The 16,004-nt window shown below is 40.7% G+C and overlaps 3 protein-coding genes across 3 annotated transcripts; all 3 read right to left on the minus strand.

The window, feature by feature from the left end:
- Nucleotides 1–2,460: 2,460 nt before the first annotated feature.
- LOC117336835 (ribonucleoside-diphosphate reductase subunit M2-like) lies at nt 2,461–3,444 on the minus strand. Its single transcript, XM_033897494.1, has one exon. It carries the CDS (start codon nt 3,442–3,444, stop codon nt 2,461–2,463), a length of 984 nt encoding a protein of 327 aa, XP_033753385.1.
- A 123-nt stretch (nt 3,445–3,567) lies between these two features.
- Nucleotides 3,568–4,269, minus strand: LOC117336709. Its single transcript, XM_033897321.1, has one exon. It carries the CDS (start codon nt 4,267–4,269, stop codon nt 3,568–3,570), a length of 702 nt encoding a protein of 233 aa, XP_033753212.1.
- Nucleotides 4,270–13,888: 9,619 nt separating this feature from the next.
- On the minus strand, nt 13,889–15,802 carry LOC117336710. Its single transcript, XM_033897322.1, has one exon. The coding sequence runs from the start codon at nt 15,800–15,802 to the stop codon at nt 13,889–13,891; it is 1,914 nt and encodes a 637-aa protein (XP_033753213.1).
- Between the last annotated feature and the right edge of the window lie 202 nt (nt 15,803–16,004).

The raw sequence follows: 16,004 nt of genomic DNA on the forward strand, positions 1-16,004 counted from the left end.
GAAAGAGAGGACGACCAATTCTTCCAACCCCTTTTTATACGCCGTGTTTTACGCCGCCGGTGGTAACGAGAGACTTTGTCTGGGAACCGTTTCCACCTTCATGACCAGGTTCGACAAGATATACGGCTTCCTGACCGATCTGATCGAGGAGATCGACTTTGGCGATTGTAAGATGATGACCGACTTTGTCAGCGACGTGAAGACGGTGCTGCACTCCGAAGACCTGTCCCTGTTGACCCTGGGACAGTTGGCCGTGACGTCGATCCTGCAGTGTTCGTCGTACGTCATCGGTTACACCGATCAGAACCCGCAGACCAGGCGGGTTATACGAGGTAGTTTCATCGGCAGGGCCAGGTCTTGGTTGATGATGTTGGACGAGAGCGACGAGGGTGTCAAACTCAGGAACGAAATAGAACGAGTGTTGAAGGAAGAGCGTGAGATATCTAACGTGTCTTTCCATCACGACAGTTACGTTTACTTGAAGACCACTTTCAGGTGTTGTAAAGATAGACACGTTCACGCCGATTCCACGGTGAAGAGAGTGAAAGATCTGTTCGAAAAGTTCCGAAAATGGTGGGTAGCCGATTTGGGCATAGGTGAGAAGATTTCACAGTGTCCCGAATTCGTACGTCAGAAGGTGGTCGAACCGTTGGAAGAGATCAAATACAGGCGCAACTCGAACAAGTCCGTTAAAAAAGTCGACGTCAACAAGACATATTACAAGAAGCCGCGATGGAGATAGACGATCTCGACGACGAAGATAACGACGAAGAGATAACTAACGACGCGCCGCAAGAATATTTTACGCAAACCGGCGATCAATTGATGGTCTATCATCTCACACCGCAAGAACTTTGGTACGGCACGACAGGCGAACAAGTAGCGCCCGAGATACCCGATTTATTGGAATTTGTGACAACGACAGGCGAACAAGTCTTTCCAGAGCCCGAGATACCCGATTTATTGGAATTTGTGACAACGACAGGCGAACAAGTTTTTCCAGAGATACCCGATTTATTGGAATTTGTGACAACGACAGACGAACAAGTTTTGCCCGAGATACCTGATTTGACAGGTACGCAAGACACGACAGGCGAATTGGATTCGCACCAAGTTTCTTCAGAGTGTCTCTCCGAGATTCTCTCCGATATACCCGATTTATTGGAATGTGCGACAGAACAAGATATACAAGAATTTTTGATGCAAGACGATCGTGACACGACGGCAAGCGAAATGGTAGACTATCTTGTACAACACGATGATTGGTTTATGTCTTATCTACAATCATTGCAACCCGACGATTCCGAGATACCCGTGTCACCGATGGACAAAACATCCGACGATTCCGAGATACCCGTGTCAGAGATAGACAAAACATCCGACGATTCCGAGATACCTGTGTCAGAGATGAACAAAACATCCGACGCCGTCGATGATTTGTTGATGTCATATCTACAAACATTGGAATCCGACGATTCCGAGATACCCGATCTTGTGTCGGATCAATCGATGGACAGTGCCTGCGAACGCGTGTCAGAGGAAGAAGATTTCCCGGAGTTGGGATTTCATACCGAGAAATTCCATATTAAATGTGTCGACACTGATCGGCAACAAATTCTCCTCGATTCGGCGGGAGAAGAAGATGAACCATCCCGCCTTGAAGTGAAATCCGATGACATGCAGTACAGGGTGAAGCGAAACGGACCGAACGGTAAAAAAAAGATGTATGATATACAAACAGTAGCGGAATTAGACGCCTGGGCGGAACGAAACGGTCTGTCTACAGACACAGAATTAATAGGTCTTCGTCGTCTCGAGCTCCTAGCGAATGAACTTACAGGCCATCTCGAAATTGTTTGATTGAATGACATCTTCCCCGTTTGATGGAAGTGACGCGTTTGATGATGGGACCAGCTTGTGTACGCGAGCCTCTTAAAAAGTGTTGAGAGAGGTCAGTGTGTATGAATCACCAGGTGTTTACCGAGATAACGACAGCATACAAAGGAAAGCCCGGTGTTAAAGGGCCGGTGGAATGTTTACACAGGAGCCAGACACGACCTTTTAATCAACCAAGGAGATAACCAACATCCGGTGGTGTTTAGATAATGAGATAGCCTCCCGGTGTTTAGATTAAAGGGCCGGTGGAATGTTTACACAGGAGCCAGACACGACCTTTTAATCAACCAAGGAGATAACCGACATCCGGTGGTGTTTAGATAATGAGATAGCCTTGGGGAGTTTACACAGGAGACACGACCTTTTAAACCCAAGGAGATAACCGACATCCTGTTCATAATCACACAGAAGGGTTTAAAAATTGACATCCGGAATTATAGTTGCCACCCGGAATTTTACACACATCTGATTTAAACACACACACAACAGACTAAATCGCTTTTTTTTATATAATTTTATTTTTTTCCCCCACAAATCGAGCGTCCCGGTCATAATTACAAAGATTTAAAAATCGGCGTCCAATTTGAAGGTACGATCATTGTTGTTCATGACACCCATCTTTTGATACTCGCCCACCCTCTTCTCGAAAAAATTGGTCTTACCCTCCAGAGAGATGTTTTCCATGAAATCGAACGGATTCTCGGCGTTGTAGATCTTGGCGAATCTCAAGTCGGTCATCAACCGATCGGCTACAAACTCGATGTATTGTTTCATCAATTTGGCATTCATACCTATCAAGTCTACTGGAAGGGCCTCGGTAAGAAATTCTTTCTCGAGCTCCACGGCTTCCATGATGATTTCCCGCACTCGGGATTCGGACGGTTTGTTTACCGTACGGGTAAACATCATGCAAGCGAACATACAGTGTAGACCTTCGTCTCTACTGATGAGTTCGTTGCTGAATGTAAGACCGGGCATGTGTAAACCTCTCTTCTTGATCCAAAAGATTGAAGCAAAACTCCCCGAAAAAAAGATTCCTTCCACTGCAGCAAATGCTACTACTCTCTCGGCAAACGTCGATTTTGTATCTTGAATCCACCGCATACACCAATCGGCTTTCTTCTTGATGCAGGGCATTGTTTTGATTGCCTCAAACAATGCCATCTTCTCTACCGGGTCTTTCACATAAGTGTCTATGAGTAGACTGTACATCTCGGAATGGATATTTTCCATGGCCACCTGAAAACCGTAATAGGTCCTAGCTTCTGTAGACTGTACTTCTTGACTGAACCTCTGCACCAGATTCTCGTTGACTAGACCGTCACTGGCAGCAAAGAAAGCCAACACGTGAGACAAGAATTTCTGTTCATCTTTAGACAAATTATCCCACTCGTCATCCGCCAGATCGACTTCTTCCGCAGTCCAGAACGAAGCCTCGTGTTTCTTGTACATGGCCCACAACTCTTGGTCTCGTATGGGAAACACGACGAATCGTTGAGGGTTTTCTTGCAGGAGAGGTTCTTGTTGTTGTTGCATGTTTGTTGCCATGTTTTTTTGTTGACGAGATGAATGTTTGACGATGTTTTGCGATATTGTTTGATGCCCTTCCCTATATATATGAAAAAACCATCCACACAATAATTTTTTTAATTTAAATTTTTATTGGGGAGGTTAAGGGTACGTAGGTTCTTCCGTGAGCGAGGATCGGACCTCTGGCATGAGAAAATCTTCGCACTGTTCTATTTCTTCTTCTACTAGGATCTTGGCATACTCTTCGTGTACGCGCTCGAAAAAGATTCTCAACTCCGACGAAGATTCTTTGTTAATCGCCTTACAAACCGATTCCACAAAGTACGACAATCCACGATTCACGCGTCCGTTTCTCTTCCTCAACCAACCCAAGAATCCCGTCACGGGACTGAACTGTAACACGGTTTCTGGTGGAAACTTGGTCGTGGAGAAAGTCTGTATGGGTATTCGGGGGGTGCACGTATCCTCGTGATAGTCGCTCATAAAAAAAACCATCTTTTTTCCACTACTACTGTCGTGAAAAAGTTCGAGTATGCGATCTATCTCTAGAAACTCGCTGTCGTGACACACGACGTCTCCGTCCTTTCCGTAAGAGAGGATCATGATGAAAAACAGATCAACGTTCGTCTGTCCGGCAGCCCGTTTCATCAATTCTAGTAAGTCGTCTCTAGTCACGTCTTTGTGAACCATCGTCGTATCCCCTTCCATCATAGGAACGAATCCAAATTTTACGAGTTGTGCCTGCATGGTGACTGCATCTCTATGCGAACCCGGTCTTTCTATGTGACGCCATCTGTCGAGAAAAGTCTTGTTACTGACAATCAATCCCAGTCGTCGTGCCATTACACACTTTAAAAACTTAAAACTAAAAAAAAAGGTATAACATAACATTTGAATATAGTTTTTTATTGGGCCCAAAAAAAAGTTACTCCGGAACCAGTCTGCCGCTTCTCAGAACCATGGGCAAGTCCCGTAAGAGATTGAATTTCAATTCGCGATAGCGTTCGTTGGCCACCAAGTTTTGATCGAAAAAGGAGTGGAGTTTGTTCCATATAGAGAACGCAATCGCGTCGTGTGCGTACAGACGAAGCCCGTCTATAATGCCTTCCAGATCTTCGAGATACATTTCGTACGTTCGCTTCTCGTCTAGATACCATGCGTAGTACTTGTTCCACAAGATGCCGTCGTCGGACGTGATTCGTGCCATAGATTCGACAAATTCGATCAGTCTCAAGTCTTGACCCACGATATCCTTCACCTCGCCGCGAAGGGTAAGGTACTGCGCATCGACGAGAATTTCGTCCCTTTTTCTCTGCAATAAAGGTCTCTGACACTCGCACATGTTTCTCCACACTGCTTGATAACTACTCATGTCGCATCGGATTTCTCCCGAATAACTACTGGATCGGTATCTCTCCCGAAGACACTCGTAAGCCGTGCTCTTGTAACAAGGGACCCTGCTCGTCTTCTCTTCTTCTACGATCTCGAAGAACCGAGTCAACATCGATCTGGTGCAACGATGAGTTACGGTCACCCAAAAAAACCCAAAAATAAACAGTTTACACCAAAACAAGCTTTTATTTTTTTGTTAAGACGACCCTACAATCGATGTGGACCGTAGCGTTCTCTCTCCGTTTAGATGGAAATTTGAGCATACGTCCGCTTCGTTTAGTTAGTAATACATGTCTATCCAGTCGACGAATCTGATCGTACATTCTCTCCGTTTAGATGACATTGATCGTACATTCTCCCCGTTTAGATGAACCCTGATCGTACATTCTCCCCGTTTAGATGAACCTGATCGTACATTCTCCCCCGTTTTTAAGATGGAATACCGTCCTCTCTAAGGTCTGTTAAAATTTTGAGCATGGGTTCGCTTCGTAAATCACATAATGTATACCATCCAGGTAGCGAATTAATCGTGTAGAACCGGGTTTTTTAAGCTTGTAGTACACGTTAACCATCCAGTCGACGAATTGGGATCGTACGTCCTCCCCGTTTAGTAGTACACGTTAACCCGTCTCGTTGTAGAAAATTTGAGCATAGGTTCGCTTCGTAAACCGTATAATGTATACATCCTATGTAGCGAATCAATCGTGTAGATCAGTAGTACACGTTAACCCGTCTCGTTGTAGAAAATTTGAGCATAGGTTCGCTTCGTTTAGGTCAATATATACACCATCCAGTCGGCGAATCTAACCATACCACCGCTCCAGTACACGTTATATACAACCATCGTGTTAGATCAGTAGTCAACCCGTTCCAGTTTTTTTTTAGAAATTTGAGCATAGGTCCGCTTCGTTTACAGTAATATATACATCATCCAGGTAGCGAATTTAACCGTTAGAAATTTGAGCATAGGTTCGCTTCGTTTACAGTAATATATACATCATCCAGGTAGCGAATTTAACCGTATAGAACCGTTTTTTACAGAATGAAACACGCGTCCGCTTCGTAGTAAGCCAGTCCTTTTTCAGTTTAGTAATCCGTTTTAGATAGTCCTTTAAGGTAACAATAAGGAAGAAGCACGTCCGTCAGCATCGAGGTATAAAGACCCGAATGAAAGATCTCCTCTCGTATTTATAGTTATAAGCCTGTTTTTTTTTGTTGGGCTGATAAAAATAGATCACGTGATTCAAAATTATCAGCCCAACAAAAATCAAAATTATCAGCCTGATAAAAAAAAAATCTGGAAGTGATTCTATTTATAGCCGCCCAATAAAAATCGTTAGATTCAAAATTATCAGCCTGATAAAAAAAAATCCGGAAGTGATTCTATTTATAGCCGCCCAATAAAAAAAGAAGAGACACCCACGCAATAAGGAAAAATTATCATTCCAATAAAAAAAAGACTTCACCATTTCGAGAATCAACCCTCCCCGTGGATGAGATGGATGTGGGTGAGTATACCTCCTATACTGTAAAAAACCTCGAGCAATACCGTCCATCTAAGTGAAAGGTTAGACATCCTAGTCTGTTAAAAAATTGGGCAGAGGTTCGCTTCGTAAATCACATAATGTATACTTCCTAGACAGCGAAAACCTAGAGCTATACGTCCATCTAGTCGAAAGATACGATACATACGTCCATCTAGTCGAAAGCTTAACCGTGTATATACACCATCCTAATCAATTTGAGCATACTCGTCCATCTTTAGAGTAAAGGTTAAACGTGTACATCCTTAGTCCGTTAAAAAATTGGACATACGTCCGTTTCGTAAATCACATAATGTATACCTCCTACACTGAGAAAACCTCGAGCATACTGTCCATCTAATCGAAACAAGCGAGTAAAAACCATCGAGCTATACCTCCTATACTGGTAAAAAAAACCTAGATCAAACCGTCCCGTTAAAAAAATTGGGCATACGTCCGTTTCGTAAATCACATAATGTATACATCCTAGACAGCGAAACAAGCGTCCATATCGTCCATCTAATCTAAACAAGCGAGTGATACTGTCCATCTAGTCTAAACAAGCGAGTGAGTGATACCGTCAGTTAAAAATTTGAGCATAGGTCCGTTTCGTAAACCACATAATGTATACATCCTAGACAGCGAAACCATCGAGCAATACCGTCAGTTAAAAAATTGGGCATACGTCCGTTTCGTAAACCGTATAATGTATACATCCCAGGCAACGAAACCATCGAGCTATACTGTCCATCTAGTCTAAACAAGCACCGTCAGTTAAAAAATTGAGCATAGGTCCGTTTCGTAAATCACATAATGTATACATCCTAGACAGCGAAACCATCGAGCTATACCGTCCATCTAGTCGAATCGAGCGAGTGATACCGTCCAACTAGATTGAAACAAGCGAGTGAGTGATACAGTCCGTCGTTTAGTCCGTTAAAAATTTGAGCATAGGTTCGTTTCGTAAACCGTATAATGTATACATCCCAGGCAACGAAACAAGCGAGTAGATACCATCCTATACTGTGAAACAAGCGAGTAGATACCATCCTATACTGTGAAACAAGCGAGTAGATACTGTCCATCTAGTTCGAAACAAGCGAGTGATACCGTCAATCTAGTATAAACAAGTACCGTCAGTTAAAAATTTGAGCATAGGTTCGTTTCGTAAACCGTATAATGTATACATCCTAGGCAGCGAAAACCATATACTGTCCATCCTATACTGTGAAACAAGCGCGTAACCGTCAATCTAGTCTAAACAAGCACCGTCAGTTAAAAATTTGAGCATACGTCCGTTTCGTAAACCGTATAATGTATACATCCTAGACTACGAAAAAATCGGGCATAGGTCCGTTTCGTAAATCACATAATGTATACATCCTAGGCAAGCGAAACCATCGAGGCTACATCCATCTAGTCGAATCAAAGCACACGCGAGGTAGTCCAAAAATTTGTGAAGCATAGGGTAACGAAACGAACGGTCCAAGACCGTTAAAGCCTTTATCCTCCCATGGCCTATACTAATAGTTTAAAAAAAACTAGCCGTATATATAAAAAAAAACTTTTGGATGAAAAATTATTGGGCGAGTAAAAATTATTGGGCGGCTATAAATAGTAACACTTCCGGAAAAGTAAAAATTATTGGGCGACTAGAAATTATTGGGCGACTAGAAATTATTGGGCGGCTATAAATAGATATCACTTCCGGATAAAAAAATTATTGGGCCCAATAAAAAAACCTGTTAGTGGGGAAACCGTCAACCCCCCAAATCATTCGAGTAAAAAAAAAACATTGATGAGAGAAGATCATGATATAAGGGGTAAGTTTTTTTTTAATAAGAACAGACAAAACTCTTTTACATACCGTTTTTTAACAAATCAGCATTTTAACCGTGTCTCTCTTTAAAAAAAAAAAAAAACCATGTCCAACACATCCTCTCTTCGTCCTGTATGGATGGAACCCGTGTCTCTCACCGTTTTTAACCATGGCTAAATAACACAAACACATCCTCTCTCTCGTCCTGTGGGTGCCCGACTCTCCCTTTTTAACCATGTCTAAATAACACAACCACACGTTATCAGTCGGATATACCCGTTCTAAATACACGAAACAAACTTATATAGATCAAATCCATAATGTTCTTATACATCAAAACCTAACCTGTACTAATACTAGGTAAAAAAAACCATGGGTAGTAAAGTGACGTCCTTTTATATATAACCATACCCTTTTATTTTTATTGGGCCCAATAATTTTATTTTTATTGGGCCCAATAATTTTATTTTTATTGGGCCCAATAATTTTGATTAATCCGATTTTTTATTGGGGCTGATTTTTTATTGGACCCAATAAAAATTGACTGATCAAAAATTATTGGGAGAAAGCATCTCTCTCCCAATTAATTATACAAACACACAACGCTACCATTTACCAAGTGTTTTTTTTTTTTTTAAAAACCAGTACACACAAAAAGTGATTAACAAAATTTTTTTATTCTCGATATATATCACACATAATTGTTATGCATACTTTTTAAAAAAAAAAACAACAAAACCCGTACGTTTACCGCACATTAGAACCGTGTCCGTTTTTTTTTATAAAAAAAACCCACATATGTCCCATTGTTTTTAAAAATATCACAGAACCGTGTAACACGCACGGGGGCCTCGTCCATAATGTTTCACCAAGAGTTTAAAAAAAAAAAAATGAAATGTCACCATCTACAACAATTTGCCCTCCCATATATGTGTCAACTTGTTGCGAATCGTTTCATATCGATCTTTACAAGCGTGAATCAAGTCGGTAGCGCAATTCAATTCGTCGAGATCCATTGTCGAAGCAATAAACATCAATTTTTTGAGTTTCGGTGTCGAAGCAGTAGGTATCGTTGTTTCGAGTTCCGGTGTCGAAGCAATCATTTGTTCTAAACAACTATCAAGAAACACGTCGTCGTCATGATCGGATAGTTCCGAATCATAATCATACACACCGGTCTCTCGTTGATTCGACAACTGTTCATCATCCGCCGGTCGTTGAATCACCTGCTGCGATCTAGGCACATTGCCCACATTTGTACGAAAATCAAGACTGGTGGAAACAATATAGTCATTGTACTTCATTGGTTTTTTAATTATACGCCTTGGCGTATCGTCACGTTGATCTTCATGCACACGTTTTCTCACTGGTATAGACATGATCACAACTTTGTCTGATTGACTGACTTGAGGGTACGGCGGTTTATACACATGTCACGCGGGTTTTATTGGGACAGAGCGATCACGAAATTTTTATTGGGACCGAGATAACCGCAAGAGACCTCGTTACACATGACGATTTAAAAAAAAAAAAAAAAACGTTGGCGGTGATTATTGAGGAGGGGGGTCATTTTTTTTTTTTTTTTAAAAACTCGTAGATGGTTATAGTCATGGCGGTGTCTCTAAAGACGTCGCTTATAATCTCGCTGACTCGAGTCCATTCCAATCTGTCCAGACCGCACCCGATCTTGGGCATAGCCAACTTCTAGGGGGGCATCAAGGGGAGAAAATTGGAAAAAAATTTTGGTTCGGACTCGTTTGTCCTCCAACAGTAAGACCCCTCGCGCGTTTCCACCTGGACAAGCTAGCGCGATTAATATAAGATGATATTATATGTTTTGATTTTTTTTGTTAAATGAAGTTTTTAAATATTAGAGGAATGAAGGAAATCCATACGTAATTTAAAAAAGATGGCACCTTTAGTCGATTACCCGTTGGACATGGACACCACAGAACAGAACGATGCTTTCAATTGTTTCCTGATGACTATCGTCTGTTTGACAAAGTTCGTTTGGAGTGTTGCGGTACTTATCAAGAACATAACAAAAATGGTGGAGGCATTCCTATCGGCCGTAAGAATCATCAAGACCCTTAAATGCCATATCACCAATTACATGACGCCCAGATTGAAACATCGATCGATTCATGTACTTCCTAAACTAAAGAAGAGTTCTAACGAAACTATTATCGCCACATCAAGAGAGTAGCGGCCAGGGTGTCGAGAGCTGATTTACTTAAACTCTGGATCCTACAATATGAACCAAAGAAGCTATCGAAAAACATACCAAACAAAGTTAAGTCAAAATCTCAACACCCTAAAAATTTCTGATTTAAAAAGGGTGACCTGTTGAGGATTTTTTCTTACGAAGACCTTTCCAACATTGATATGACGAACGATGGTCTCGAGAACTTTTGTAATTTTCCCCATCAGCTAGAAAATAAATTGTTTTAATGTGGATATCAAGCGTTCCGTGTCTTATTCTCAGATGCATCCTGCAAGAATACCTATTGTTGTGAAAAGTTATCTTGTTATCAATATTTTATGTATTTCAACAACTTTACGAATGTAATTCACACTAACGCCACGTACCTCTTCGCCGGGTACTACGGTTTCCTCCAACAGTAAGACCCCTCGCGTGTTTCCATCTGGACAAGCTAGCGCGATTAATATCAGATTATATGACATGTTTCGATTTTTTTGTGAAATGAAGTTTTCAAACATTTAAATTGGAACATTTACATTTACAAGAACGAAAGAACGAAATTCATACGTAATTAAAAAAAAAATGGCACATTTAGTCGTTTTCCAGTTGGACGTGGACACTACAAAACAAAACGATGCTTTCAATTATTTCCTGGTGACTGTCGTCTGATTGTAAAAGTTCGTTTGGAGTGTTGCGGTACTTATCAAGAAGGGAACAAAAATCATATCAGCCGTAAGAATCATCAAGACCATAATTTTTTATTTCCAAACGTGATGCAATCGTTTTGCAATCTAAATATATATATATCAACTACGGAAAACCTGTAACGTCACTGTACCACTCGATCCTACTCAGGGTGGTACTGGGGTGGTACTATATATTATATAGCGGGGAGAGGTGGCCCAGAAGCCTCACTTTCCCTACTACTAGGACGTGAAAAGGTATGTGGTATCATGCCCGACAACGTACCGTTTCGCCGGGTACTCCGGTGTCCTCCAGCATTAAGACCCCTCGCGCGTTTCCACCTGGACAAGCTAGCGCGATTAATATAAGATGATATTATATGTTTCGATTTTTTTTGTGAAATGAAGTTTTTAAATATTAGAGGAATGAAGGAAATCCATACGTAATTTAAAAAAGATGGCACCTTTAGTCGATTACCCGTTGGACATCGACACCACAGAAAAGAACGATGCTTTCAATTGTTTCCTGATGACTATCGTCTGTTTGACAAAGTTAAAGTTCTTCGGAGATTCGATAGCTGGAACTTTTTATAACAGCGAACTACAAAAGGTCACCAAAGGGAGGGATGACTTGTTCAAGGTGGAAAGGGTGTTAAAACGACGAAAGAGAAACGGAATTCAGGAGGTATATGTAAAATGGCTTGGTTATCCAAAGAAATTTAACAGTTGGATCAAAGAGAGCGACGTCCAAAACCTATAAAAGGACCTAAAAAAGAAAGGGTGTTCATTTTCAATCTGACAGCCATGCAGTCCACGTCGTGTCCAAAGTGTAATAAAGTGTGTTCTCGAAGGGATGTTCTTTTACGGCACATGAAAACCATACATGGAGGCAGTCAACCGTATCCACAAACCAGTCATGCGTATCCACCGCCGCCACCACCACCACATGAAGTGAAGGTGCTTAACTCACCATCACAGCAGCCGCCGCCGCCGCCGCCGCCGCCAGTGCGGGATTTTGTCTTCAAACATCCTTTCACAGCAAATGTTTCCGGACCAACATCATGTGGAAAGACTTATTTTGTTAAAAAAGTGCTTCAGAGTTGCATGACAAAAATTGAGCCCGCGCCTCAGAGAATCATATGGCTTTACAAAAGATGGCAGTCACTGTATGATGTTATACAGTCGACTGTTACACCGACAGTTGAGTTTATAAAAGGGATACCTCTAGATTTGGATCAAGATTCGTTTATTAATCCTAATGTCAACAACTTAATAGTGCTAGATGATCTCATGTCTACGGCATCCAAGGATCAACGTGTCAACGAACTTTTTACAGAAGGCAGTCATCATAGAAATTTGTCTGTCATAGCCATCAATCAGAATCTGTATTACAACAAAGATCCAACTCAAAGAAGAAACTGTCACTATTTGGTGATGTTTAATCACCCGGTTGATAGGCAACAGACCATGACGCTGGCTCGGCAAATGTATCCGGAAAGACCCCAACATCTCGTGCGTCAATTTAATGAAGCTACGGATAAACCATACGGTTATTTATTGGTGGACCTTAAACCAACTACCCCGGAATCTCTACGTTTGCGTAACAATGTTTTTCTGGACGAGACTATAAAAGGACCACTGGTTTCAAATTGTATTCATTCTGAAAACAACACCCCTACTGTGCAGACGTATTCAGAAGTCCCTGCAGAAGAAGATACAGTCAAAATGTCGACAGATACAGAAAAGCTCAATATGATTAGCTGTGAAGATTGTGGAATTGTCTTCGAAAACTTGCATGATCTTCAGAAACACATTAAGAATTGGTGTCCCGATCACTACACAGTGAAGAGGAGCATGTCGAAAGAAGAAAGTGTACCAAACAAAAAGATCAAATTCGAGAGAATGATCTCTGACGACAGCGATGAGTCTAACTCTTCATTTGATGACGCAGAAGACGAAGTCTTTACGCATTTTGCAGAAATAGCCAGAGAGAAAAACGAAGGACATTGGCAAAAGAAATTAGAGAAATATGAAAATGAAGGATTCTCAAATTCCGAGGCTAAATCGAAGACTGACATAAAACTCAGGGAAGATGATATGAAAGAATTCCTAGGACACTATAAACAAGTTCTGACCTATTTATTGCAGTTAAGACATGGGAGATTACACGGACAGGTAATAGAATCAATTGAAAACTATATTGCTGATGGTATGGACAGAGAAAAGGCCATTCGGGTTACTCTCAGGCAATTCAAACATCAATTTGAAGACTATTTGGATAATGTAACCGATGACGAGGAAAGTGTTGATACTGATTCCGAGGGATCGAACAATGAAGATGAAACTGATGAGGACAATAGTGAAATGGAAGATTAAAAATCGAACGTGAACGTTTTGATTATGTCAATTTCACCTAGGAATAATCACTTGTAAATAGGGTCATGTAGTTAATAAAATTTAAAAGATTCTGATGTTGTCATTGTTTTTCCTTTGTTGATGAGATATACCATAAACAGCACAAACCATTGGGTGATGCTCAAGGATTTTATTAAAAATGCATTTCATACGTATACATCATACTAAAGATATATTGGATAAGTAATTAAAATATATATACACCTGATACGGGCAAAGATTTAGACAGATATTATCTACATTCATACATACTGTCAAATCAAATGTAATATATCTCTTACAGCATTTACATATTTAATCCTAACGTTTATCAATATGTTGTATTGAGAGCCATCAATCAAAAATATTGAATGTGTATTTTTTGAAAATAAATAGACATATCTATATAAAAGAAAAGGTAATATCATATTCAAATGTATGAAATGGTTCATGTTTGTGAAATTGTATAATGACCATAAGCCAAACTGTCTATGCCAGTGAAATACCGTTTGTCGTCATACGGAGACAGACTGGTCTTGTTGACCGTTATACTATAGAGTTGGTGATCGAAACTACGTATAAGATTCATTTTATGTTTGCAACTGCTTTGTTCGGAAAGACAGAGTAAATACGCTTGATGTCTCAGTTGCTTTTCAATGACTGATTTCTTCACTCCTTTAGCCGTACGTTTCTCTACACCCCCACATGTCAGACTATACATTTTGGGTTTTAATCCTACAAACTGGTCCATAATTTGACCGCTACACTCGTCTTTCATTTTACCGAGGACTTTGCAATTGTTCATGCTAAACAAAGAGCTGTCTTTTGGGAAATTGCTAGTGTCAAACAGGTCAGCATTGTCTCGAATGTCCCCGTACCAGTCAGGTGTTTCTATGCAGTACGCGAGAGAGTCCGTGTCAGTGAATAATAATTCTGCTTTTGGTCCGTACTTTTGTTTGATGAAATCATAATGGAACTCATACATGAATATCTTTGATACCTCTAGAATACAGAACCCTGCATAAATCGGCCGATTTAAGATAATATTTGTTTTCTTCATGTTGACTGCAACAAGATCTTTGTTAAAAATTTTAAAAGACTGAAAATTTGGTTTAGCACATACTTTTCTGAGTCGTTTTGGTGTATTCACCAGCTCAACGCTGACTCTCTTCCTCATGTTTTCCATTGTCTTACCAAAAACGGAATTGTTCATTAGTTTGAAAAAGTCTTTCTCAAAGTCGTTTTTGGCTTGTTTTCTTTTGATTGTATTAAAGTCAATGTAAGGTTTCAACCAAGCGAATTGTTTAAATTCAATAACTCGATGGATTTTTGTAAGTAGCATGCCTTTGGAGAGATAGTATTTCAAGTTTCGATAATGGAGGACGTATTGTTGCTTGGGGTATAGATTTGGAACTAGTTTTCTGAATGGTTTGCCTTTGATATTTAATTTCTCTCGAAGATCTTGAGAATGGGGAGAAAGCATATCTTTCGTAATGCCGATGTTCTCGGGGGCCAAGGGGTAGTCATTATGTTTGTCATGTAAATGTTCCGGATACTCAAGGTCAACTTCTAAAATGTAACCCGTGTCCGCGTTGTCGTCAATGTTAGAAACAACTAAATTTGAAATTTGTTCAGGTGTCAGCCATGCAAAGTCTTTTTCCGGTAAGGATTCAGACATACTCGTACCGTACAAATTATTCATATCTAGGTACGTGAGCCAGGTGTTTGGTTTCGATGGGTCATATTCAGGTGCTTTGGGATTATTAGCCTGTGCAAACTTTTTTGAAATCATGGACACGCCTCCGCGGATACCTTTTTCAACCATCAGTACCATGTCGATATCGTCTAGAAGTTGAAGTTCTACCCCAGTCATTTTTAGCATAGCGTCCCATGAAAACCCGGGAGCCGAGTAATAATGGGCGGGGTCTAAATGGTAATATTCTAAACTGATTGATCGAAAGTTCTCGAACACATCGGCCAACAGCAAGACATCCGTCTTTAAGTAAAGGTCATGATACTCACCAAAACAAGTCATATCGAAGGTGTGCCAGACCGATTGCGCGTGTCTATAATCTGCGTCGGACAGATCCGTTTCTGTAAGTTTATTATAAAACTGATCTTGTCCAGGTAATTTGTTTTCATCAAACTTTTCGGGTGACGTTGCGTAATCGTATGGGTATACCCCTTTTCGAAGAAGAAGTTGGAGATGCTCCTCGTTGTGGAAGTGTCTCGACAAATTCGGGAATTTATCAACTCCCTCTGCTACCAAATTGGACACCAGTGTGTCTAGAGGAGCATTTAGAAATTGCAAGGAATCAATAAATCTCAGGTTCCCTAGAGAAAATGACATGTACTTCTCCATATTGTTTGGAATACAAGACAAAGTCTTTGATTTGAATTTTCCTGCTGATTCCATCAACAAATGCATATCATAGCCTCGTAAGTTATGAAACACGACAGGAATGTAAAACTTTGAACTCTGTGACCCTTGTCTGAATTGATATTGAAAGTTACAATTACTGTGACTTGGACCTCTGTAACGTCCATCTAAATGATCATGGTCG

This window comes from Pecten maximus, chromosome 10 (assembly GCF_902652985.1).
Source record: "Pecten maximus chromosome 10, xPecMax1.1, whole genome shotgun sequence".
Taxonomy (NCBI): domain Eukaryota; kingdom Metazoa; phylum Mollusca; class Bivalvia; order Pectinida; family Pectinidae; genus Pecten; species Pecten maximus.

Excerpts from the sequence above, each read along its gene's own strand:
- LOC117336835 (XM_033897494.1), bottom strand. The coding sequence starts at position 3,444 with ATGGCAACAAACATGCAACAACAACAAGAACCTCTCCTGCAAGAAAAC.
- LOC117336709 (XM_033897321.1), bottom strand. The coding sequence starts at position 4,269 with ATGGCACGACGACTGGGATTGATTGTCAGTAACAAGACTTTTCTCGAC.
- LOC117336710 (XM_033897322.1), bottom strand. The coding sequence starts at position 15,802 with ATGGAGAAGTACATGTCATTTTCTCTAGGGAACCTGAGATTTATTGAT.